The 25,858-nt window shown below is 44.2% G+C and overlaps 2 protein-coding genes across 2 annotated transcripts in view; one reads left to right on the plus strand and one right to left on the minus strand.

Moving 5' to 3' along the window:
- Positions 1–1,360: 1,360 nt before the first annotated feature.
- DNAAF5 (dynein axonemal assembly factor 5) lies at positions 1,361–21,352 on the minus strand. Its single transcript, XM_072348861.1, has 13 exons — positions 20,751–21,352; positions 19,612–19,796; positions 18,695–18,819; positions 18,210–18,325; positions 17,430–17,662; positions 15,471–15,683; positions 13,215–13,358; positions 10,004–10,172; positions 7,509–7,656; positions 5,761–5,911; positions 4,327–4,483; positions 2,620–2,811; positions 1,361–2,114 (listed from the first exon to the last, which is right to left on the minus strand). The coding sequence occupies exons 1-13, from the start codon at positions 21,280–21,282 to the stop codon at positions 1,975–1,977; spliced, it is 2,505 nt and encodes an 834-aa protein (XP_072204962.1). The 5' UTR covers positions 21,283–21,352; the 3' UTR covers positions 1,361–1,974.
- PRKAR1B (protein kinase cAMP-dependent type I regulatory subunit beta) overlaps positions 21,352–25,858 on the plus strand; it is an 87,105-nt gene continuing 82,598 nt past the window's right edge. Inside the window, exons 1-2 of the mRNA XM_072348862.1 lie at positions 21,352–21,956; positions 22,483–22,687. Of these exons, the coding sequence (XP_072204963.1) occupies positions 22,511–22,687 (177 nt within the window). The 5' untranslated portion in view covers positions 21,352–21,956; positions 22,483–22,510. The remainder of the gene's footprint in view (positions 21,957–22,482; positions 22,688–25,858) is intronic.

Consider the following 25,858-nt stretch of genomic DNA (forward strand, 5'->3'; position numbering starts at 1 on the left):
TAAAAACAATGTTCCAGTAGCGATGTCATTGAGCAGGATGTCTCTGGTGGACTTCCAAGGGAAATTTATAACAAGAACTGGTTTCTTGTTGCTAAAGCCAGACCTTAGGTTGTGCTGGGGGAGCCTGCTGCTTTGCAGTGCTTTGAAACCCTATCTTTTTGATAAATGAATGCTGAAAAACTCATCGGGTTCTGCTGGGATGGCCACGTCGTCTCCTGCATTTTCAATCATTGAAAGCAATTTCACCGAATCATGGAGCAGCTGAGGCTGGGAGGGACCTCAGGAGGGCATGTAATCCACAGCACTGCTCAGGTGGGGGCAGGTAGAACAGGCTGCCCAGGACCGGCTTAAGTCAGGTTTTGAATATCCCCAAAGGTGGAGACCCCACAACCTCTTTATTCCATGCAATTTTTTCTAGTGGTTATTTATTGTACCTTTTGGGAAGCTGAGCTGACCCTCTAGTTACGCTGAGCTACATACTTATAATAATTGTTTGGCAACCAAACCAGCACTCAGTACAGGGATATAGTCTGGCTTTTCATGAAAAGAACACCTTGAAGACCACATATAGAATCTGAAACGTGCATTCTATTCTACGGAAATGCCAAAGAGCTTTTGGACCATGAAGAAATTACTCCTATGTGCTGTATCTTTAGTGTCCCTTCTGATAGTGTCTTCAGAACAGCACAGTATTAGGCAGAGGAGAAGCCATGAGTTTTGCTTTTAGAGGAGGAGTAGGGTCTGCTTTCTGTATCTCTTCTCTCTCCAGTGCTTTTGGAAATGCAGTCAGGTATGAAAGCAGTTTGGTTACCAACTAGATCCTAAGTGTGAAAAAATGCATTTCGCTCAGAAAGACAAGCTGACAGGAGGACTTCCTATAGCATAAGGAGCATTGCCAAACCTTGCAGACCCTATTTTTAGACTTGATGCAAAGCCAGGGCATTTGGGAGATAGGAGACACAAAGCATGTTTGCCTAAAGAGCAAGTAATACAAAAAATCCTGATTTTCCACAACTTCTTTGTGTGTGCAATAAATAGCAGATGATCCACAATGACTTTGTCAGGAATCTAGAAGCTCACTTCATCCCACAGCTGAGAAGGTGAGAAAAGACCGACCACCCCAAACCTAAATCTCATTCAGCACAACGGTCTTAAAATCAAAACCACAAAAAATCGAGCAAAAAAAACCTTCCACCTAATCTTGGAGAATTTCACTGCCAAGTGGGATGTAAATATTGCTTGCCCTCCAAGGCTCTGCAGTATCAACATACAGGTGCAGATACTATATATTTAATTAAGGCAACATAAATACTGAAAGTCTAAATGACAAAAAGCACATTTTCTTCCACATCCAACCCTTAATTTACAAAATGTCAGCTTTATTCTCAGTCATAAAGCAGAATACAATGACAATACAAACCACCCCTTTGGTGACACCTACTCAGAAGATGTCCCTGTTATTGCAGCATAATGAGCACTCAGAACATCACGAAGATTCTGCTGCATTATGCAACAGAAGTTTGGCAGTCTCTATTTCTGGTAAAACCGAGCCTCACCAATGTGACTCTGCAAAGCCTGAATAGCAGCCGCAGTCTGAAATACTCCTTGGGAGACTGAATCCTCACCGAACAACAGAAACATACTTGACACTGGATGATCGCTTTTTAAAGTAAAGGATCTCTCTCCAACAGAAATGGTGTCAAATTCTTGAAAAATATTCCTCTCTTAAACCTTTTATCTAGAAAGTTTCCAATGCAAAGAGAATGGAAATGTTTTATTGCTAGAAAATACAAAGAACTGCTCATATGGCAAAGAATGTACAGTTGTGCCAACCTGAGTTATAAACGAGCTAATACTTGTAAAGAAAATAAAATCTATTTACTGCTCAGCCAACCTTGGGCAAGTGAAACATAAAAGCAATCCATAGCATACAGACTCCAAATGCAGCTCACTAAAAAGACTTGCAGAACTGATTCATGAAGCTGGTTCTCTGGTGCTCTGAATGTGATGCAGTAGTTGGTTACAATAGACCGGGGTTCGGTGCTTATTGATGGCCACTTCAACTTCTCTCACAAGCAGCTCAGGATACAAAGTGCTTCCTTCTTTTAATACTTCTGCAGAGCAAAAGTATGGTTTAAAAATCATCAGTTGCTTTGTGCTTTTTTATTCACACTCCCTCTCAAAGGAGCTGCAGCCCAACCTGGGGGCTGTTGTACACATAGAGCAGTCATGCTGCCCTTTCATTTGCTGAGGTCTGTGTATTGACATTGATATGCCTGAACACACAGTGATATGCCAATCAATTCCACAGCATTGAGGATATGGTCACATCCTGCAATGGATAGTGTCTACGTTCCATATCCTGTTTACTGCCTGTACAGAGTTCTGATGTATCCGATATGCTGAGTTATTCCCACCCTGGTGAACACTACATGAAACATTACATTCTGCATACAGGTGAAAGGTCTGAGCTCACCATCACCAAAACCCACAGGGAAGCTCCTGGTGACACCAGCCCACTCAGAGCAGCCTCTCCTTATCAATACTACTTTCATGTAACACTTGAAAGTGTTGTTTTTGAAAGTATTGTTATAAAATACAAATGGCCGGAAGTCTTACCTACGACTGCATTTTGGGTATCCGGATCTTGGTCATCCAGATGTATCAACAGCTCTTGGTACAGAAACTCAATGTGACTTTTCATTGCAGCTTTCACATCATTGTCCTTCAAGCATTTGAACCAGTCAGTCAAGGTGTGAGCGGCGGTCAGTCGTACATCAGGTAATGCATCATCCAGACGCTTTAAAACCTCTGGAAAGGAACACATACATAACCTCAGAGCAAACAGAGAAGTTACCTTTCCCTTTTTGTTTCAAAGTGTAATTCTATTTCGTAATCACTGGAATTATTCTCTAACGCTCTGCCTACGTAGCACGATGAATGCCTATTCATTAGCTGCAGAAATAGTACTTCTCTGTGGAGCACAGTATTTCTGTAAAACACTGCATTTTCAGTCAACAGATGCATCGCAGGCTACTTGAATAAGCAAGATGCAAAGACGTGCTTTGCTGATGGTCTCGTTATACATTTCACCAACATAAAGCCGTTTGTTGGTAAGATTTCTGCTGTCCCACGTCACAGAACAGTCGTTCAGATGCTCAGTTTGGGAGGGGCAGATTTATTTGTTTACATTGCTGAGAACATACACCCCGTCACATCGCATAGACTGTACTTCTCCTGACTAGTTGTTTAGCAGCACAACATCACCCCGGTAGGCACAGCCTACCTTTTCCTTTTGCTTTCCAAGCCAAATCAAGCCAACAAGTCCCGACCAACAACCCGCTACATATCCAGGTCTATTTATGGCACAGTGACACAGTTTGCTCTTGGCACTCTGAAACACTGCACGGAGAACAATGTGATGACCATTTATATAATGCATTGCTGCTCTGCTTTCACTATAGTTAGAACATTCTTTCATACTGACTAAAGTAAGAAGCAATGCAGATGAACCTCCGGTAAGCCTGGCAGACAATAACACTGACTGAAGTTCCATCTAGTGGTGTAATGTGTAACAACATCAAGAACATTTAACAGTTCCACTCAGTTGGGCATGAGGGCATCAACCTATCTGCAACACAAGGCCTCTGTGACATGAAAGCCTGCAGCTGAAGAGCTAACAGAGCAGGGCCTCACAATAAGCAAGTGCTGCTGGATTCATGCTCAGCAACACCTACTGAGGTGCCCAGCACTTTGATCCTCTAAAACGCACACCTCTGCTTCATACATTTCATGCAGTCTCATCCTAACAGTTTAGGGTTACGTCTTTAGGACGTTAAATGGGCTCTCACAGACAAAACTGTTGCTAACCATACGGTTTTGTACAACCCTTTTTCCAGTCCCTTAATATCTATAGAATTACTTTAGGGAATGAGTACCTGAATAGTTAAAATATACCAGGTAAGAGGATGTAGAAAGACCACCAGTATATATTTATGGGAATAAAATAAGCAGTCAGCATGAAATCTACCCCTGTTTGAAATTCAAACCGTGTAAAGGCTTTTTTTTTGCTCATTCCACAGTTTTAAAGCCATTTGATGCAGTGACATCACACAGACCTGGCATTCCCCAGTCTGTGTTAGTGCTTGCACTGCTAGCAGCCACAGCGAGCCTGCGGGTGAACAGGACAGTCTGCACAACGAATGCACCTACGCTCCACACAACGCCCTCAGTGTTACAAACAAAGCTACCAGAGCGTCCCAGGGAAAAGCAATTCTAACCACACAGTACGGACAGACCTCCCCAGCCCCAAGCTCCTCTACGTACCCGGGTAAGTCTTGCCAAGCTGGAATTCATCAAATTGCCTCCCACAGACTTTTAAAATACCACCAACAATGCGGCAGCCCAACAGCCGACTGATTTGGGAGTCCTCATCCATGGCAGCGATAATTTGGGGCATTAATGCATCCTTGACTTTTAAGATCTAGGATTAATGAAAAGAGCACAGAAGAACAATAGCATTTGGGTCACATTAAAGCACTACACCCATCGCTTACATAAGCTGTTATTTGGTCTGACAGATCCTGGCTTGCTTAATTAAAACAAATAAACAATTATACCTAAAATTCCTGAGTTTACACCGCTCCATTTTTGCCTGGCAGCAAGTTTGGGAAATAAAAACCTACCAACATATCACACAGTCTGTGAGCACTCGGTACACATGCATATGAGTTTTCTGAAGCTGATTTAAGCTCTAGACTTACCTGCCTTTTTATTTAATAAAGACCCCACAAAATACAAATCCTGGCAAGACATTCACTAATTCGGAGTGAGGCAACGTATGTTCCAGTATCACAGAATCACATAATTGTAGGGGTTGGAAGGGACCTCTTGAGATCATCGAGTCCAACCCAGTAGATGGTGCTCTTATTCTAAAAGGAAGTTCTTAAATAAAGACCATTTTATTGGAACACTTCTGGCAAGATTCATTGTCCTCAACATGTACGTTTACTGTAGGTTGATGCAAAAGGGCATCAACGTCGCCCACTGATTGAGAACAACATTTGAACACAACAGCAGCCTCTGACATCTCACACGTGCTTAAGGCCTTTGTTCAATTAAGATCTGTTACTGAGACTGTAAACATCAAATAACATTTAGCACATTCCCAATGCAGCATTTTCAAACACTGTTTTGTGAGCAGACAAGCTCCAACCCCCCTCTCCGATTCCACTGATCCTCCATCACTGTGGCACCCAGCATTTCTTTAAGGACACTCCCTGCCAGCTCTCTGCTTCAGTTTCCATAGATACCCCTCAGGTTCCATCTCAGCTCCTCCTGCCCTTTCCAGAAGTCCTTTAGATGATTTTCCCAAACATCCCCATGGGCTCCAAGGCAACCAGACAAGCTGTCATTGCCACGTGCCAGCAGCTCCAGTCCCGGCCATGTCAGCACTGCACTGATGAAGCTCACAGTGCTCTGTGTCAGCACTGCTGCTGTGCCAGCACAAAGCCCTGCTGTGTTTCGTGGTGGTGAGCAGAGCCCAGCACAGAGCAGGCCTTGGCTCTGCTACCAGGACCCATCATAACCTCACTACCAACCATTTCACTTCTTACCACTCTGTTGCCATTAGTTTAATTATGAAACCTATGCATCCATGTGAAAACATTACGAACAATACGGAGGTTATTTTTGTTTTTACACGTGTTTTCTTTTCCTGTGCAGGACTTCAGGGAACATCTGATAAAAAAAAGAATGTACCTCTTCTGGCGCAAGCATCTGGCAGTGAATAAGGGCCCAAAGGCACGACACAGCTGTGGTGCGGATGGCAGCTGCTGTCCTCCCAGCATGCCACTGCAGACTAGGAGCCAGGATGTCTTTTATCACGATCTCCAGGTAGCTGGGGAACAGCCTGCAGCCAAAAATCAGAAAGCAAAAGGAAGGCTCGCGAGGAAGCGGTAAAGAGACTGACAGGATGGAAAAGAGCATTTTCTGCCATAGAAACACAGGCAGAAAAGGGGAAAAAAGATTCTGTAAGAAAAAAAAAAGATCTTACTTGTCAACATGATGATGACATTTGTGATAAGCCCTTCGTAACTTAATTTTTTGAGGTAATATGTAAGCAAATACCTAACATGCACAGAAAGGAGAGGCCAGATTTCCTCCCACTTCAGACGATGCCCACGACTCACTGTTATCTGGGTGCTCTGCTTACCTTCCCTCTGTCTCATTTTCTCTGTCTGCAGGACTGAGATAACGCCCCACGTGAGTGCTGATAGGATTCTTTAATATCTGTTGGGCCCTTTGAGACTGCCCAGTGAAAAGAATTCACAGTGTGAGTGGTGTGAATGCGATTGCTGAGATCAGAACTGTGACACTGCAGGGAGCAGCCCACATACGTAGCTTTCCCCTGTTGCAGAAGCCCCACCTGCCAGCTTTGTAAGTGGATAACAGAGGCTCTGGTTGTCCACTTTGTCCCTATGCCCCGCACAGCAGCTGGGAGCTGCAAAGCACACAGACCACAGAGCGGTACCCCTCCCTGCTGTGCCAGACCTTGTCACAGAAATGCAACTGGGCACTGCCAGACCTCCAGCACCCACTGCACACACAGCTGCATGGTGGAAGCCCACATACCTGGCTGCTGCCTGCTCACCACAGAAAGGAGCAGTGCATGAGGCATCAATCCGTGCCTCGTGTCCAGCAGGTGGCACATAAGACTCAGTAATAACAAGAAATCCGTGGTCCCAATAAGCACACAGAAATTTGCCAGAAGCCTTCAGCTTTACTATTTTAAGCACATTTCTGAGAGTTCCTAATTCCCCATTCAAAAACTTGATAGCAAAAAATATCATTAATGATCACCATCATTCCAGATTTCCTTTTAGTTCCCAGCAGTTCTGCACTATCTGATCAGTAGCTGCTTCTGTCCTTAATAAAGTCTCTGTTAGAGTGCAAAGAAAAATGATCTGTCGAAACACAGAGGTAGATCCCATCGGCATCACGTTAACCACAAGAATGTCAGATTCAGGCAAATCTGATGATCATGTAACTGTGGTCAGTGTAACAACTGAAACCCTTCCTATCTAAACTGCTGTGCAGCTAAACAAATCACTGCCAGCAATGAATGTGATTCTGTAACCAGAACTTATTGTTATGACTCCAGTGACTCTTATTCTTCACCACACTCATCCCCACTAAGATGTACTTTTTGCTGCTTCAATGTGAGTAAATCCTCCTCTCTGTTTTCAAGTCTCACTGTTGTAAATGCTTGTAATTTGATGTGAAGTACGAACCAATTCCACGAGAGGACACACAGTGCTTGTGCTATTGGTGCTCAAGGACATGGTTTAGTGAAGGGCTGGTAGAGTTAGGCTGGCATGGTCAGGTTGTGGTTGGACTTGATGATCTTTAAGGGCTTTTCCAACCTGAGCAATTCTATGATTCTCTGTAGCCTATGCATATAACAACACACAGGTCTTACTAAAACCAAAAATCAGAGCTCTGCTCACCCCTGGGAATTGATGGTCTCATTGGCTTTCTGGAGCAACTCTGATAAAATAGTGAAGAGTTTTAAGCGCATCTGGGGATCTTTGTTTGGCTGCAGACACGTCTTAAGAATGAGAATAAAGTCATGGAGAACTTCACCTATGACAGGACCTAGAAAATGAACACATTAGAGTACAATTAGTTTCTATTTGGATGTTTCATATACAAGTCCTTTAAAATGAGCACTATGCCTGGTGTTAAAACAGCAGTGAACTTCACACTCACAGGAAAGGATGTGTTCAAAAGGGTCAGCCTCCAAACATGGGTAGTAAAATTACTGCAGTCATGTCATTTCTCCACATTTAAATAATGCTTCTGTGCATTTGACAAGAGAATCTAAAGTGCAGTGAATTCCTACAAGCTATTATTTGAAGCAAAAACATTTTCCAAATTCATGCCCTGAACTATTAACGTTATCACCTCCTCTGATGAACTGTTTTATCTCTAACCAAGAAGCCCCGAGCTGTCAGCCCAACATGGTTCAGGAGTGATTTTGTCAGGGGAAGGCGCTGCTCTTCTCCTTGACAACGGTTCATATCTGCGTGGTTTTGATGAGGAAGACACATGGACTGCCAACTCGCTTCATCCTGTGAGCTGCTTGCTGTGGAATGCTGCTTGCTGTGAACTAGAAACATCTCCAGCTTCACTTTCTTGTGATACACACTGTGCTCGACTCCCATCACTCAGAACCAGAACAAGACACAACACACAGGCCTTTCTGGTGACCAGAACGTCCTTCACATGTGAAATGCACAGACTGACGCATTCACCATTCCAAAACCAGTTCAATAGCATTTAGTAGTATCTGGGAATGTAATGATTAATTAAGAATGAAGTAAAATAAATCTCCGGTGTCTAGACTTAGGCAATATGGGGTGAAAGTTAAGCTGCAGTTTGCTAAATTTCCATGTCGACAAGTAGGTCTTTATTTTCTTAACATTCATTTGAGCTATATTGCCTCATGTGAGTTGTGGGGCATTCTAAGGACACTTATTATACCACACTGATAACACCAAATCCAACAGATGGGAAATAAACAAAATAATCTACCCTGCTTGTTTCAGAGTAAGCACACATTCCTGGAAAGCAGCGAAAACTGAGACATTGGAAATGAGTAAACCTGATTACACTGATTAAAATGCAGCATTCTGTGTGGGAACGATAAGAGAGAAAAGAGAAAAACAAACAAACAGGCGGATTAGCCCTGGGAGCTGCTGTGTTAGACAGAAAACCCAGACAGCAGCACATAACCAGCGTGGGGGGCAAGTCAAAACATCTGCCCAGACGTTTTATGATTTATTTGCCACTAAGGAGAAGCCAGACAACTGTCTAGGAGTTCCTCAGTCATGGGAAGGGGAACGCAAGCATGCAGGGAAGTTGGCTACTCAGAGCTTGCAATGAAAAAACTTCTTGTTCTTTGCACAGATAAGAAAAGGCTGTTGCTGTGCAAAGCAGCAAGCTGGTTGTTCACAGAGGTTTGCTGAGTTGCTGTGTTGGAGAATACATGGCAGGAATGGGTGGTACACACAACTATAAGAATGCAGGGATGCCTAAAAGAAGTGGACACACTTTTGGATACACAGACTACATCAGTTCATTTCCTCACAGCCCATACCCAGCTCACGTACCCCCAGGCACCCCGTGCTTCTGGCAGGTGTTATAGGCAGTTTGTTTAGCAGCAGTGATCAGTATATCAGTTTAAGGACCAATATATCAGTTTAGCAAAAGGAACCAATGAGTTCTAGGTTCTAAACCTTCCCATTTTAACTTTGCTGGTGTCTGTTCTCCTCAGCAACCCTGCCTCACAAGAAGCACCGGAGTCATAACAGACTGCTTTTATCTTTGCATCCATCAGGTGCAAGGACTTTCCACATATCTTGTTTTGGAAGTTGCTCGTGATGGCCCAACAAGCAAATCTGCCAAATTGAGGAAAAACAGCTAAAAGTTTGTCAGAAGTCACAGTGATGACTGTGATGATAGAAAAGCAGAGAGAAAGTAAGTGGTTATATGGCCACCTTAGATGCCACCGCTGGAGCACAGAGGGACATTGGCATGTATTGAGTTCCTGGAAAAGAATGAATATGTATGGCAGTGTGCTGCATATGTGTGTCTTAACTGCTTAAATGCAGAACCTGAACTCTGAGAGCACACGCTTGATTTGTCAAGTCTCCTGGTATGTACCGTGAGGAATAAAGGAAGGCTTTCCAACACCAAACCGGGGTTAGAGAGTTTTCTTCCCAGATTTCAGACGACAGAGGCTCCTTGCAGCCGATGGGTCCTTTTGCAATTGGAGCTGCCTGAACATTTCCATTTTTGCTTTTTCCTCATTCTTGTGGAGCTCCTGAACACCACGTTATCCGTTCTAAAATGCCACGTGTCTGCAGGCTACCGAGATTATTACTTTATCATTCCATTTTTAAGAACTGGATGGGCTATCACAGTACTAAATAAGTCATACCTGAATGAGTTGCAATGACATTGAACTGTAATATTTCTGGAGAATAGCAGGTCCAACTGTCGTGTGACACTGAGACCCATTGCAGAAGCTGAAGGATATGCTGTTTGTAGAGAGAAAGGAAACCATCCAACTGCTGCGCTTCAGCTAATGAACACATTGTTTCTTCTGCCTGTTAAGAAAGGAGAGATGAGATACTTCATCCGGAGTGATGTTTGAGAAACAGGTCAATCCTTGAAACTCTGTTTATTCAACAAGAAAGGGAAAGGATTCCCACACTTGCAATTTGGGTGATCAAGACCAATACATACAGTGCTGGCCTATAATAAATCCTGTAACTGACTTCAAGACAAATAGTTGTTTTGATCTCAGAACAAAATCATAAGGAGCACAGCAATGGAAGATCAAAATTACAGCATCTCTGATCCATTTGAAAACCCATTTAAAACCTAATGAAGCCATGAAACCATTCTTATTACTTTCAGCAATGCAGTGATTTTCTCTCAGCTTAACAATGCTTTAAAACATCTACGTAAAGGCAATTTCCCACACGGGCATCCAGGAGCTACCAAAACTCCTGCTGCTACTGCTCAGACAAGGCAAGGAATTCCCTCCTCTCCTCCTGCTCTTGTGTTTTGCTTTTTCCCATTTCAAGCTTTGATGAGGCAAAATGCCACGCAGAAATTGCTGCAGGCAGAGATGAGGAGCACAATGAAAGCACCACCTGCAGCACTACCAGCTTCAGCAGACAGTGAGTCAAAAACAAGGAGCCAGGCATGGTTGGGAACCCCAACAGGGAACAGCACATCCTCGGCACAGCCATCAGTTCCAGTAGGGAATGCTGGAGCAGAGTGCTGTGAGTGACATCGTTTGACTTTAAGAGGTGCAGCAGGACCATACATCACAGCCACATCTCTACTGGGTTTGAATTGAACTCCACCACACGTGTCAGCTAAAACATGCCTAGGACCATTGGAGTGTTGCTTGCCAGACAAAGGCGTTATTATGGAAGTGCCAGATGTGGAGAAAGTAAATGAGATTTTTAAAAGAAGTCAATCAATCCGGATTTGCTAAGAACAAAGGTGATTCAGAAAGCAGCTTTGCATGCCTCAAGCACACTGAATTCTTCTTTCTGGAAGCATTCTGTGAGGCAGTCAAAACAAAGCAGAATAGCCTGCGTGTAAAATACTCATTTATCAGTAAATAAATTGGAAGATGTTCTATGACAGAATGTGTCAAGAGAGAAACCATTCTCCATTAACCCCCACCCACAACACCTTTTGTTCTTTATTAAACAAAGGAGGCACAAAACAGCGCTTCGTTCAGAGGTGATTTAAAATAAACTATTAACTCGTTTCACATGTGCAATTAAAAAGGAGAGAAATCCAACATGCCAACAGGTTGCTGTGCATCCTCTCATTCAGAATTGTCTTGTAGTGGACAAAAAGAATAGCAAGGATGATTTTTCTTTCACATATTTGAAAGCTAGCAAGTTGAATGATGCATTATTTTCATGCTAGTAATCAACACATGTTCAGAGAAGAACTGAGACAGCACAGGATGCTGGTAACAAAACAAAGCCTTACCTTTAGGTCACCAGTTACAGCACTGACAAGCTCAAAACATGCCTGACTGACTGTAACATCTGATTTAGCTTCAGTCTATTGGGGGCTGTAAACCCTAACCCTCATCACAGTTCCTCAGTGCTCAGTTGGTGGTCCCGATCTCCTCCCTCAGCCCCAGGCAACTAGAAACACTGATGGCTGCAAAGCCGAAGGGCCAAGAATTAGCAAGCAGGAAGAGAGCAGACACCCATCAGCTGTGACCTCCACTATCACTCTGCTCTGCTGTCTTCTATCTTCAAGTCTGAACTGAAATTCAATAATGCAAATCTTTGAATAATCTCTTTTTACTCCCCAAATCTTTTGACCCTGAATTCAAAGACAGCAGCTGGGGAGAAAAGCAAAAAGCAGCAAGCTGGATTCACCTTGGTGACAAACTTGTATTGCAATTATGTAATCTTGTTGCCAGATACTCTATTTGTGTAGCCGAAATAAAGGCTAATGAGCAAAAAGATCCTCATCCAAAGTACTGTCGGCTTGAAAAGTCACCTGTAACTGCAGGAAAATCCTAAACCTTCAATAATCCTGAGAGATAAACTTTCCTGTCGATGAAAATCAGGATTTACCTCCATGAAATGGCTTCCTTTGCAGGAGGATGAATTCACATTGCTTACTTTAGAGACAGCTTAAGGGCTAAAGAGACAAGATACTGGAAAACATATCAGCTCACTCTGTCTGAGGTTTACTTGGACAGATTTTCTGTTAAAAAAACAAATATAAAAACCGCAAAGCCAAGAAATGAAATAAAATAAATCCTGCTCTCACACCGGCTCTCCATGAGACAGATCTTTATGCTGTACCTCTTTGTCCTTCAAAGCACTTTTAATACTTGTTCCTTTTTACCTCTTTCAGAACAGCTTTCTAAGTGTTTGCCTCATTGGAGGCAGCCTGTCAGCTGGGGGCCATAAATACTGATGGTGCACAGGCCTCTGGAATAGCATGCCTGGGAGCAAGAGCAAAGGAAGTAGAATAGCCATCACATTTAAGAAGCACATTTGAAAAAGACAACTTGGATGGGTCATGGTTATACTACACGAGGAAGGCTTGCTGATTTATTTAGTTCGAGGAACTAAGAGGAAGAGAAGAATAAGGGGGTGAGAGAATGTTTAGCCCAAAAGCTCATCTATTATCAGGACATCTATGGATGTCCTTCATTTTAAAGCATTCCTGCAACAACATTTAAGCTTTTTAGTTCTGGCCAGGGGTAAAAAGTTCAACTACTGTAAAATCAGTCAGATGTGTTTAAACAGAAAAAAAAAATAGAAAGAAATTAAAGTATTGATTTATTATTATTACTATTACTATTGTTGATAGTCCCACTTTCGCTCCTGCGCAATCTCAGACACTAAAAAAGAATTTACCCCATGTAAAGACTCTCTTGGTTGTCATAAAGAGTCACTGAGAGATGCACAACGGAGCCAGAGTTAAGGTCAGGCAATAGCAAATTTCAAACGGTACCAACCTTTGTGAAGGATTTCTGTGGTTTAAAGCCCAACAGCCTGACAAAAAATGACGGCTCTGTTTAGATAAAGCACTTTATCAACATTAAAATAAGGAAGCGCAGCAGAACATTACAACAGTTTGTAGCTCACCTCCTCTTTAAGGTACTGAGAACTCGGTACTGCCATCACTGTCACCAAAACCTTCATGAGCTGCAAGCAAATTTCTTGGCAGTCTTCCTGGCATACTTCGATCAGTGCTCGTACAACACAAAGCAATTGCTCCACGTAAAGGACCTTTTATTAAACAAAAGCATACATTTATTATGTTTATTAGAAAATAGATGCCTATAAGAGAGAGATAAGGGAAGTGATAAGACTAAAATCTGAGTGCTGTAAAGTCTGTTAGTCACGCTGACCATTCAATGCTAGTTCTCCTGATGACCTACATTCTACTTTCTACAGAACACAACATGATCTCCCTGCCTTGTCCTGGCAACAAAACAAACAATCCTGCCCTTAGCCACACCACCGCTCCATTGCGAATAAAGACATCAAAGCGTTTTGCTGTGCGCACAGATTGCACTTTCTCATTCTGAAGTGCAGTTTGTTAATTAATAACATTTATTACAACTCTTTCAAATATTATTCCATGTCTATTTTGACTGAACGGTAATGGTTAAATACATGAAACAAGAAAACCTGAGTATCTGCTTTTATCTCTGCCAATTATCTCACTTGCTGCAATATAATGCCTGTTATCTTGATCCAACTGATGTCAATTGAAGTCAATACTCTTGTCAGTTAGCTTGCAGTAACTTCTACGATAAAGGCCACTTGATATTCCATGAAGCGGTCAGACTACATCCAACTAACAGAAGGGGCCATTGTTATAAGTTTATTACCAAAAATAAATCAAGTCTAGGAATAGGTTAGCTATCCGTGTTATTAATCTCATGGACACGGTCAATCCTTAGCTAAACAATGTCTATGCAGCGTTTGTTCTCTATTTTAGAGATAGATTGTTTCCCAAAACCATAGGCTAGAACAGTTTCACAATTGCACCAAATGCTTCGACTCAGATGAATGCATCCTCTGTACACCACTACATGGAAACACAGAGCATAAGACCTCATAGCAATTCTGCAGATATACTTCAGGGAATTGTTATTTGAACCATCAGGTTATAGTGCTTCCAGTTATGTGAGTTCCTAATCATCCCAGGCTTCACGGAGATTAAGGTTAATTCTCTGCATCACTGGTGTATATTCCATTAGGGAAGAAACCTAGAATAACTCCACATGTATATCTTACACTGGCTCGGAAAGATAATTATGCCAGACTCAGTCTACACACATGAATAACTTTTGTAAAGGGACTTTTGAGTCTTGTGAAGTCAGAATTTTCTCAAGGCAACACTGCAGCCTTTTTTGGTCATCTTAAGAACAAAGGCCTAAGAAACTTGTGCTGCAACGAAAGGACAGGACTGCGTTTGTAGGGGAGATGGCGAGGATCCCTCACAGATCTATTTCCACATCCAGGCAAGTGGGGAGGAGAAGAAAAATAAAAGAGTAAGGTAAAGAAAATAATAATAATAATCCTGGAATTCATTCTCCATTGCACACTGAAGAGAAGCTCTCCCCTCCTTATATAGCAACTGATGAATATTCTTCAGCTGGCAGAATGGCACAGCCATTAGTAAAGGTCCATTTAAGAAGAGATTTCTAATTTATAAAGGCCTTCTTGCTAGAATTTAACTTAATGAGAAGCAACCAAGCTGAACAGAATACAGAACATGCTCTTAAATGTTCTGTAAGCTGCACACTGCTATCTTCTTTTTAAAATGGAAAGCAGTATAAAAATTAATACAGAACAAAAAGAAGAAATGACACAAAAAGGGAATCCTTCCCAGGAAGCCAACATGCCACTCTCTGTGGACTGTGGAAAGCTGTCCATCGCTGATGATGATTAAAACACCTTATCCTGTTTGGACTGTGAACCAAGGCATTCAAAGCATGGGTTAAATTCTGGCTGTGGATTGGCCAATGAAGAATGCTGTTCGTACAGCACATCCTGAACAGCTTCTTTTTCCTCCTCATGCCTTTCCATGTTCCTCCCACAATAAGAAGCATCCTACATCAGTTCTGAAACTTGAACCCACGTCTGCTAGGAGTGCCAGCAGTTTTTTGGGAATAGTTTGATCAGGAGACCACAAGTAGGAGAACACAACGAGTCTCAGGGATGACACATAAGCTCCTGTCATTGTCTCAGACAGATACATCCTGAGACAGAGTGGGCTGTGTGTGCGTGGGGAAGGTAAGGGAGCACCAAAGGAGAACAAATGAAGAAGTGTGTTTGCAAACCACTGGCCCAAAACTTGGAACTGCCACGTTTCCCTGAGATCCTTACCTCCTCAGATCGCTGACAGACTCCAGCCTGTGACAGCACATCGCCAAGATCCCTCAAATGAGGCTGCAAGATTTCTTTTGGGCTACCTCGAACCACTGCAGCGAGAACCATTAAACAAGACGGCTTAGGTGTCACCTCAAAGGCTGATGTGATTAATCTCAAAGACACTTTAGGACTGACAAACGTTCCGATCAATTCTGCTGCCTTCACACACTGAAAAAAAACAAACAAACAACGGCTATAGAGGATTCTTCTGGAAACACAAAGACCATTCAATAGACCATCAGGATTTTTCTTTTTATGATTCCAGATGTTTACTTTAAATGCTGCAGCACTTGCCTTGTAGGCCTTTTCCACTCACTCAGGGATGGTTACATGCATGAAGAAATTTTCTTGATGTGCGTCCAGTAAGCACATAATAAGGCATGCAAGCACCATTCTGGGCCTCAGACAAACTTCCATGAGAAAGTAACATACAGAAATGGGGTGTACAGCTTGCAGTGTAATAAAGCCTCTAGCTCAAAATAACCAGATGTTGCAGAATTACTGGTTTCAAGTCTTCTCCAAGTGCTGATCTCAAGCATGTGCTCTCAGAGCACCCACCACCCACTCATTCAAAGCATTGACAATAAACACATCAATGGGATTTTTTGCTATTGTACTGTACTTTGGCAGTGACATAACTGATTTGGCTTACTGTGGAAGCACCACCATGGAGCTGCTCACTGCTTGCAATCTCTGCTTTAGCAGAAAGGGCTGAAATTGCTCTCCATTCCCCGGGACACTTGCGCCCTTTGATCCCATCTCTGTCTGCAGAGCACGCTGTTCTCATGTGACATACCAGCACATCAGGCCTTACTGATGCCTAACCCCAACCAGGTGCATTACACAGACACACTTAACACTGTACCATCAACAGGAACATTTCCTCCTAACTCCTTTTTTGAGCAGTTGGCTCATTTCCACAAACACAAAAGCTTACTTTGCTTTATATACATCACTTTCACTTCAATGATTTAGCCACCTATGTTCAATTGAACCTAATTCACGTTCAAATCAAATCAGGAAAAATCAAGGGAGGGCAACAACAACTGGTAGTGAGACAGAGTATAAAGCCAACAAGAAGGAACTGCAAGGGAAAAACAAAGACTTGAAGAAGGAGGATCATTTCAGACATGGATTTCCTCAGTCTGTCTATGGCCAAAATAATAGTGAGAATGAAAAGAAAACCTTGATTTAGGAAATTCATTCTATTTAATGTAAGTTGGACTACTTGCATCCAGCAAGCAGAAAATGTTCTTCCAACTCCCCAAAGCAATACTATTTGCAGCTTTGAATTAAATTACGTGATGCTTTTGTTATATGCATGCTGTCTTGCTTGTGTAGAAAAACAAACAGATCTTCTCTAAAAATTGTAAAGACAATTTGCATCGTCTGTCTGCCCCCTGAGAAATTCATCTAGTCTTTCCAGTGACATGTATTTTATTGCCTTGTTATTGAAGCAAGCCTTGAGAGCAACAACTGTTTGATATACTATTAGATAAAAATAATACTTATTATTCCTAGGTGTGGAACAAGGTGGGTTATGCAGCAATGGGAGATGATCAGCTGAACCTGAACAGGCATGGCCTGAATGTGTTTTAAATGGAAAAGGCTTTTATACTTCAATCTCCTGCTTATGATTTTTATGGAGATCATTTTTGAAGTTCCATGGAGTTGGCATATAAACTAAACAGTATTTAAACAATTTTGTTATCAGTCTTCGTACCAACAATACAAGAATGCATTTACTTTAACTTAGTAATTGAATACAATTTATACATATTGTTAACACTCATTAAAAGCTGATTGTGATGTCACGGAGAAGCTGCAGTGACCCCATGGTACTGCCATCCCTCATACAATGCACCCAGGTGCACAACAAGTACTGTTTTCATCAAGCACTCAGCAGATACTTACATTCCTAACCACCTCACTTTCTCCATCCAAGCATGCTTGATACAGAGTTCTGAGAAGCAGCTCCATGTGCTGTGTGATGTGGTCCTCTGCATGCAGCAGTAACAAATACAGGAGCTGGGATGCTTTCACTCTCGTGTTTTCAACCCAGTCTGTCAGATCATGGCAGAGAGCTGGGAGGACTTTGGAGAGGTTCCTTGACACGAGTTCCCGACACCCCAGTCCTGGTCGAGTCACTGGAGGGGAAAAAAACCCCACAAATGGTTCACAACATAATGAGAGCCATGTGGAAGGAAAAGCCTCGGAAGAGCTTAGAGACTCCAAAACGAGCTCTGGGAATCTGCTGCAGTGGGGAAGAAGATATTCCAAATGCTGCTGAGGATTTTACACGTGTGAGCTGTATTTCTTTAGCAGAAACTGCAAAATTTTAACTTCACACCACTCTGAAAACATATACATATTTCTTACTACAAAGTGGTTTGAAGTTTATGCTTTAAATTGTTTACAGAAGGGGAAGAGGACAAAAACATACATGAGTACGGCACAGTGCCCACTTTGGAAAACGCTGCCTAATAACTTCCACGATTTCCTTTTAACTGTTCTGTCAGTACAAATGCCATTTAAAGAACTCACTGAATCCAACAAACAGAAGGACTCTTCTGTGCAAGCTCTGTGGAATCACTGAGTTAAATATTATTTAGAAGGGGAAAAGAAAAGGCAATTGCTCTCAGGTCATACACCTTTTTTTCCCCATTTTAAATGCAAGTTCTGTGCAATACTCACCTCCTTTGGGATAATGAGATGGTGGAACACTAAAATCCATCTTATCCTTCAGATCTTCTTCGTTCTCCTTCTCCCACTGCAAGCCTATCTTTTCCCAGTAAGTCCAAGCTAGTGTCCTAGGCATAAAATAAAATTCACAACTCCTAAAGGAAAACACTTTAAAATTAGACTTCTGGAAAATATGATTTCTTGAATACATTTGAAAGAATGGGAAGCATTCCCACTTAATTGGGACTATTAAGAGCTGATGCTTATGTACTCAGAGGTCACTTCTTCCAGAGGGTAATCCCAGCTCTGTCTCTCTTACAACCCTTACACTTACTTCAACATAGGATCCAAACAAAAGTCACCAGAGATTACACTATCAGGAATAGGCCTATAAATGTTTGGTTTTCCTCCACATAATTTATCTGTAAACACAGAAATATTTCCACGCAGAGAGAGTGGAGGGGGAAAAAAAAGAAAACCAGACGTATTTTGCTTACGTATTTTCAGGAATGTCATCAGCAACACTGCTGAGTAACAGAGGGATCAGCTTGTGGAAATAGGAGTATCTGTCGCGGAGGTGCAACAACCATTCCCCAATGACAGTTGTTACAGCCTGACGAACCTGTGCAGATTAAAAACAAAGGAACAAACAAATAATTAATGCTTTTAAAAAGTCAGGGAAATACTTCAAAAGATAAAAAGAATAAAGAATTGCATTTGGTATCTACGATTTGGTATCAAGTGCACGAACAGCCTGGGACAATGATGAGAGCCCAGGCTGCCTCGCTTCCAGCATCTCAGCACGACCCCGTGCTCCCCCTTGTGTTCTCTCTCTGACTCGGCCTCAGACTCAGTACTGCACAAACATCTCCAAGGAGCCAAGATCCAGCTCCCAATCAGAACGCTTTTACTTCTCATATTTAGCCTCTCTCTGAGAACATGAGAAATGTAAATTTCTCTGGAATTTGCAGCTTTCTCCAGAAGACAACTTTATCCATTTACTATAATGGAAGCCAAAGTTAAGTAACGTGAATGCGTCCACTCGAAAAATAAAATACTTTAGTTATGGTTTCATAGCATATTTCTAAAGGACTATTGCAGTTATGAAGGGACACAGACTGTGTTTGCTAAGTATCATAAAAAGCCATAGAACAAAATCCCAGAGTGATATGCCAGAAGAAGTTAGACAGAAGGCCTCCCTTAACATAGAGGTGCTGACATACTACAGCAGCGTGCAGAACTGGACAGCAGTGGAACAGGCTATCTGCTCTGCTTTTGGGTTGTCCACAGCTGAATGGGCCCATAAGTGACAAGCTTGCATACCTCAGATGAATGCAAGGATGCTGAAAACCAAGGGAAAAACAGAAAGCTAGAAACACCCCCCAACCCTCCCCAAAAAGAAGAAAACGGACACCTTGGGAATCTCATCAAATAATCGTTGGGCCAGATGAGACAGAACATCGTCCACAGACTTCCCGTTTCCAAACTGTATCACTGCTCCAGTAGCCTGAATTACATCCACACGAACTCTGTAGTGCTGGTGTGAAATGGTTTGCATTAAGGGCTTTATCAGAGATTCTGACTGCATATGGAAGTGCTCTGTTAGGAGAGAGACAGAAACTTCAAGTACTCCATTCTCTATGCGGGTGATGCAATTTGAGCAGGGTGGTTTCTGCAGCATTTTGAGCAGCAAGCTGATCAATGCTTACAATATAATGGACTTGAATGGCAGCCCACAAGCACTTCTCCCCCACTGAAACATCATAAACCACATGCTATAACTGCTCACAGAATCATACAACTATTTGAGTTGGAAGGCACTCTTCAAAGTCATCTTGTCCAACTTCCCTGCACTGAGCCAGGAAGGCACAGCTCCATCAGTGCTCAGATCCTGTCCCCTGAGCTTGGGTGTCTGCACCACCACTGTGGGCACCCTTTGCCAACACCTCGCTGTCCTTAATGTAAAGAACTTTCTCCTTATAACCAATCTGAATGTGCCTTGTTTTAGTTTGAAACAGCCTCCCCTTGTCCTATCACACAGGCCTTGCTAAATAGCCTGTTCCCTTCTTTCTTACAGCCTCTTCAGATACTCTTCAGGCCGCTCTCAGCCCTTCCTTTTCCAGACTGCACAGCCCCAGCTCTCAGCCAGTCCTTATAGGAGACGTGTTCCATCCCTCAGGTCATTTTGTGATCCTCCTCTGGTTCACAACCATGTTGCACTGAGGACTCCCCATGTGGACGCAGTACTGCAGATCACTCTGGGCACACCATTGATGCAGCCCAGTGTGTGGCTGGCTCTCTGGTCTGGGAGGCACAGTGCTGGTTCATGCCCAACCTACCATCCACCAGTACCCCCATGGATATCCCTGTACACTTCTGCTTCACCAGATCCTCCCTGGGGCTGACAAAGCACACCTGTGAGGGTGTGCACAGCGTATTTCTCTTCCCTGCTGCTGACTGCATCCCTGCAGGCCCCGGTCCCAGCCTGGCCACCCCAGGACACCGCAGCTCACTGCACACCGCGGTGACCCCCGTGCTGCCTCCGAGCCCCACCTGGCACAGCCTGAGCGCAGGCCACGGCGCACCTGCAGCTCTCCCGCCTGACCTCCGCGTAGTGGTCGAGGAGAGCGGCCTGCAGGATGCCGACCACATCGGACAGGTACGGAGCCACGGCGGCCCCGCCGCGCCGCAGCAGCAGCCCCAGCAGCTGGAGGAGGCCGAGGCGCAGCTCCTCGCACTGCTCAGCGCCCTGCGGCGGCCCGAGGCGCTGCGCCAGGACCGGCAGCAGGACGGGCAGCGCCTCTCCGGGCCGCTCGCAGCGACTCAGGCCGTGCAGGAGGAGCTGCAGGGCGAGCTCCCGGCACCGCTCCGCCGCGTCCCCCGCCAGGCAGCGCGCCAGAGGCCGCACCAGCTGCGCCTCGAAAACCTCCTGCACCGCCTCCGGCGAGAGCGGCCGCTCCTGCACCTCGGCCCGGATGGCCTCCAGAGCCCGCAACCGCGCGGCCCGGCCGCACTCGGGGCCCTGCAGGCAGCTCAGGGGCCGGCTCAGGGCCTGCGCCAGCTCTGCCGCCCCGCACGCCGCCATGCTGTCCCGGCGCTACGGAAGCGCGGCGCCGTTGCTAAGGACGCGGCCGCTTTACGACGGCGAGAAAGCGCTTTACGGCCGCGCCGGGCACACTTGGCTTCGCCTTCATCCCTCCCGCTGTTGATGAATTCTTTATGTACTGATTATATCGGACCGACAGCAGCGCACGGCCGGCTTCCGCAGCGGCACTAATCCCAACACACACCGAGTTCAAACGTGCTTCACTTCTATTTCTCAGCGCTTCTCACGTGCAGCCCACGGGCACCTGAGCGGGCGGCCGGGATCGCGGTGTGCGGTAACGCCGCCGGGCTCGGGGCGCAGTGAAGCGCGGCGCTGCCACACAGCGGCCCGGCAGCCGCCATTACACGGCGGTGAGGGGAGCGCCGCTGCGCTGCCCGGCTCCGCGCTGCCCGGCTCGCTGCTCCCCGCCGAGGAGGCCGATCCTGCGGCTGAGTGACAGCAGCGGCACTTCCTGCGGCCCGCAGCCTTTGTGTCCGCGTCCGTCCGTGTGTGCGTGAGGGAAGGCGAGCGGCGGGCCGGGCTGCAGGGGGTTCCGCGGTTCCGGCTCGTGCGGCGAGGGGAGGAGGAAGCGGTTGCGCTGCTGAAGCCGGCGGAGGAGCGACTTCATCCGTCAGGGCGGCACAAAGAGCCGCTCCGCCGGAGCAGCAGCCCAGGTACGGCCCGGCGGGCTCCCTGCGGCCGAGCGCGGGGCAGCGGCGATGCGGGCGCGCTCTGCTGGGCCCCGGAGGCCCAACGAAGGTCCGAGCCGGGCTGGGGGCGGCACCGCGGGGCTCTGTGCGGGGAGGTCGGCACTCCGAGGGCTGCTGCTGGGGTCTGTCCGAGCCAGAAATCCTCCTGAGACACGAACCCGGGTTTGTGTTGAGCGAGGGGGGAGGCTGCGATGGGACAGAAATGCGGGGCTTTAAAGCGGTGTTGAATGACTGCCTCTGAAACTCATGGCCTTGTGTGATTCATTGGCCTTGTGTGATTCATTGTGCCGTTATTTGTAGATGTTGAGGGGTTAAAATGCTAGTTTCGCAGTTAGCAATGTGTTGATCCTGTAGAGATGCCATGGTCAGCATTTCCAGAGCATTATAATGTTCTGATTTGATAGCTCTCGGGCAGTTCTTGTCTATCTCTGCTGCTCCTAGTTCCTCTGATAAAGAATTGTCTCTTTTTTACACCATTTTCATCACCCAGGTCTGTTTACTGTTTACAAGCCTTGAAGATGGCTGCTGCTTCTTCCTGCAGCGTGGAAGAAGACGAGAGCCTGAAGGGATGTGAGCTCTACGTTCAGAAGCACAACATCCAGCAGATTTTAAAGGAGTGCATTGTCAATCTCTGCATAGCGAAACCAGACCGACCCATGAAGTTCCTCAGAGAACACTTTGAAAAGTTAGAAAAGGTCAGTGATTTGAACATGGCTCAACTTTCTGATTTTAAGCTGAAAAGGTTGTTAAAAACATTTCTGATGTTCCACTGTGATTTTCTTAACTTTTGAATTAGCAAGCTATTGTTAAAAAATAAAGGCTGTTAGAAACAAGCAAATAAACAGCCCTTTATTTGCCGATGGCTGCCATGGTACTGTTACTGTCTGCAACACCAAGATTATGTATCTCATCATGTTGAACTTGTTACAAGTGCCCCAAGAACTTGGAAGCGTACTCTGTGTTGTGATGCATGACATTCTCAGCTCTCATCCGCGGGTAGAGCAAAAGATGCTGTTCCCTGTTCATTCTGGTGTGAGGTGAAGTGCTTTTCACATGCCCTTTAAACTGAACAAAGTCATGGAACCAGCAGGTACTTAAAACCATCAAAGTCTGTCGATTTAATTACTCTTTCCTGTATTGCATGTCCTGGTATCTCCAATATAGATGCATCCAGATAGGCTTCATATACTGTGGCTGTATTCAAAAGCAGCATAGTGGGGAAACATACTTTAAAACATTCTTAGGCAAATCTTTACTGAAGCATATTGGTGTCTTTTGCAGGTTGTGTGAGTGCTGCTTTTTGAGGGGATGGGGTTCCTCAAGAAATAGATGCACATGGGCACACAGAGCTGCAGGTTGTTAGGTGTACGAGTCCTTTATTTGTGTATTTAATGTAGGAAGACTGTTATTCTGTTTGAGGTTTTGAGTTTGTTTTCTTCCTAATTAAGCACATAACATTCGTAGGCTTGAGATCAGAGTTTTATGTGTATTATTTTCCTCCTAGGAACAGAACTTTGTAAGGACAGAGCAAGAACAATTAACTAGTGAATAATGCATAGAGCTGCTATGTTACTGATGATAGAATCGTTGTACGCATCTCTTCTCATTTGTTTGCTTTTCTCCATCTGTGGATATACGCTAAATTTGTGTAGCCTGAAAATAAATACAAACATTGTATCCAGGTGGAAATCCACAAAGAAGTCCTGGAATTCTGGCAGGGAATGGGAAGTACAGACTTTTTTTCATTGTACCATGCAGTATTTAAGAAAAAAACCCAAACATCTTTTGATTCTGCCTCTGCTAAACTCCTCGGAGCCAAAACCCATTTGAAGGGAATTAAACGTGTTGAATTTTCTTTGTTGTGAATTGTTATCTGGCTTAGTATATGCAATCCCACACTTCCTGCCCAGAAGGATAAGCACCGCTTTTGTCAAATGCATTCAAATATGCTGTAGTGTTTTAGAACATTCTGCACGGCTGGTGGAATTACTTGAGCTGCTCTGGGGGAGTTTGACTTTATGTATTACAGAAGAATTGACAGTTGTTGTCAGTTCCTACCCTTGGGTATTCTGCATTCTTTTATGTAATCTCCTGTTATTTCCCAAGGAACATCAGAATTCTGTAACTGAATATTGATCTGGATGCAAAAACAGAACTGATGCTTATCACAAGAGATCCTTCAGAAACAACCAGTCCCAGGGCAGCAAGTAGTGTGAATACGATGCATAGTATGGATGCAAGCAGAGATGCCATTGACTCCTGTAGGGCAGTCTGAGATCTAAGCTGCCTGAGCCATTAGGGTGCTTCTGGAGATGTCCTGCAGTATAATTCTTCTTCCTACAGCAGTTTGACTTCCTTGCTTAGCCATTTTTTGAGGACTTTCTTGAGATTAATTGCACTGTGGGGGATTTTCTGCTGAAGGATGGTATTTTGGCTTGGTCAGTTGCGTAATGCTGTTGGAGGAAATCTGCATCCCGGAGGAATAGCTGTCCCTTCTCATTGAGCTGTAGAACCAAAGGGTCTTCTGCAGTATTGTTCATCTTCTTCCTGCACAGAATTGGTCTCAGGAGAGCCATGCTTTCTGACTGCACAATGTCAGGTAGGAACAAGGTCAGTTATTTTTTCCAGCTGTGCAGCACTGAGAAGCAAAATCTTAATTTAGTGGAAAAACTATGAAAACAGTGAGTTTGCATGGACTAGTTGCAGAATCAAGGCTTAGCAGTGCAAATTTGCATTTCACATTTTGAATGACTTGTAATAATAGAGAAATCATTTAAACAAGTTTTATCCTGGTTTTGGACAGTAATTGCCATATTTAGTTACTCTGAGGAATCTTAATCGGACTATGAATTTAACTGTTAGAGATGTTTGTATGGGAACGTGCAGTACACTGATAGGGCACGTTTGCTGTTAGCTCAGCATTAGTCCTTTGCCTTTGCTCCCTTGTGGGGAGAAGGGTGAATTAGTTAATTACTAAGAAATTGCGGGCAAAGCTTTGTATTTTCATCTATACTGAGGCTGCAGAACTTGCATTGGTATCATGATAGGTGTCATGATTATAAGATCAGAGGTGGAGTTGTCTTGCCAGGCCAAGCTAGATTTCTGCTCCACAGAAAAACGTTATGAGTGGCACTAGCAAAGAAAATGGCACAAAAGAGAACAGCACCTTCAGTTTATCTTTAGAAATGACTAAGTATTCTGGTGGAGCCATTTTGTATGCCCTATATTTCAGTGCGGTATCTTTGCAAGCTGAGCCAGGCGCTCCACTACGACCTTCTGGATCTGAGTGCTCACCTGGTTCCTTCTATTGCCCTGTGCTCACACAGGAGGAATGCTGTTATGCACAGGCTGAACGTAATGCCGTGGCTTGCTGTGGATCAGCAGTGGTTTTATGGATCAGACTGATGCTGTGTGCCTTCAGGTACCATCCAAAAAATAAAGAGTTTTGGAGAACACCAGCCTGTACCACCTGAGATTAGATAGAGCAAAATGAGGTTGTCTGGGTAGCTCCACCTTGTGATATTAGACAGTATTGCATACATACATGATGAGAAAAATAAGGGCACGTGTGTGGCAAATTTGCTGTAAGGTAGGATGGAAAGACTGTTTCCTGCTAGTAAATTACAGTTCGTTTGTGTATAATGAAGAGTTTCAGTATTTGAATATTAAACTTTTCTTCTGCAGTAGCAATCCCTGCCAGTATTTGCCTTTTGTCAGAACTTTTCATTTTCTTACAGATGCCATTTCTCTAGCACTTACTTGCAGGCATGTTTCTTCTTACACCAGGTATACATGCACATGTTTGATATTTGGCTGGATTTTACACATTGAAGTGTTGATGACATAAGCTTTTACGTATCAAAATA

Source organism: Excalfactoria chinensis, chromosome 14, assembly GCF_039878825.1.
Source record: "Excalfactoria chinensis isolate bCotChi1 chromosome 14, bCotChi1.hap2, whole genome shotgun sequence".
Lineage (NCBI taxonomy): Eukaryota > Metazoa > Chordata > Aves > Galliformes > Phasianidae > Excalfactoria > Excalfactoria chinensis.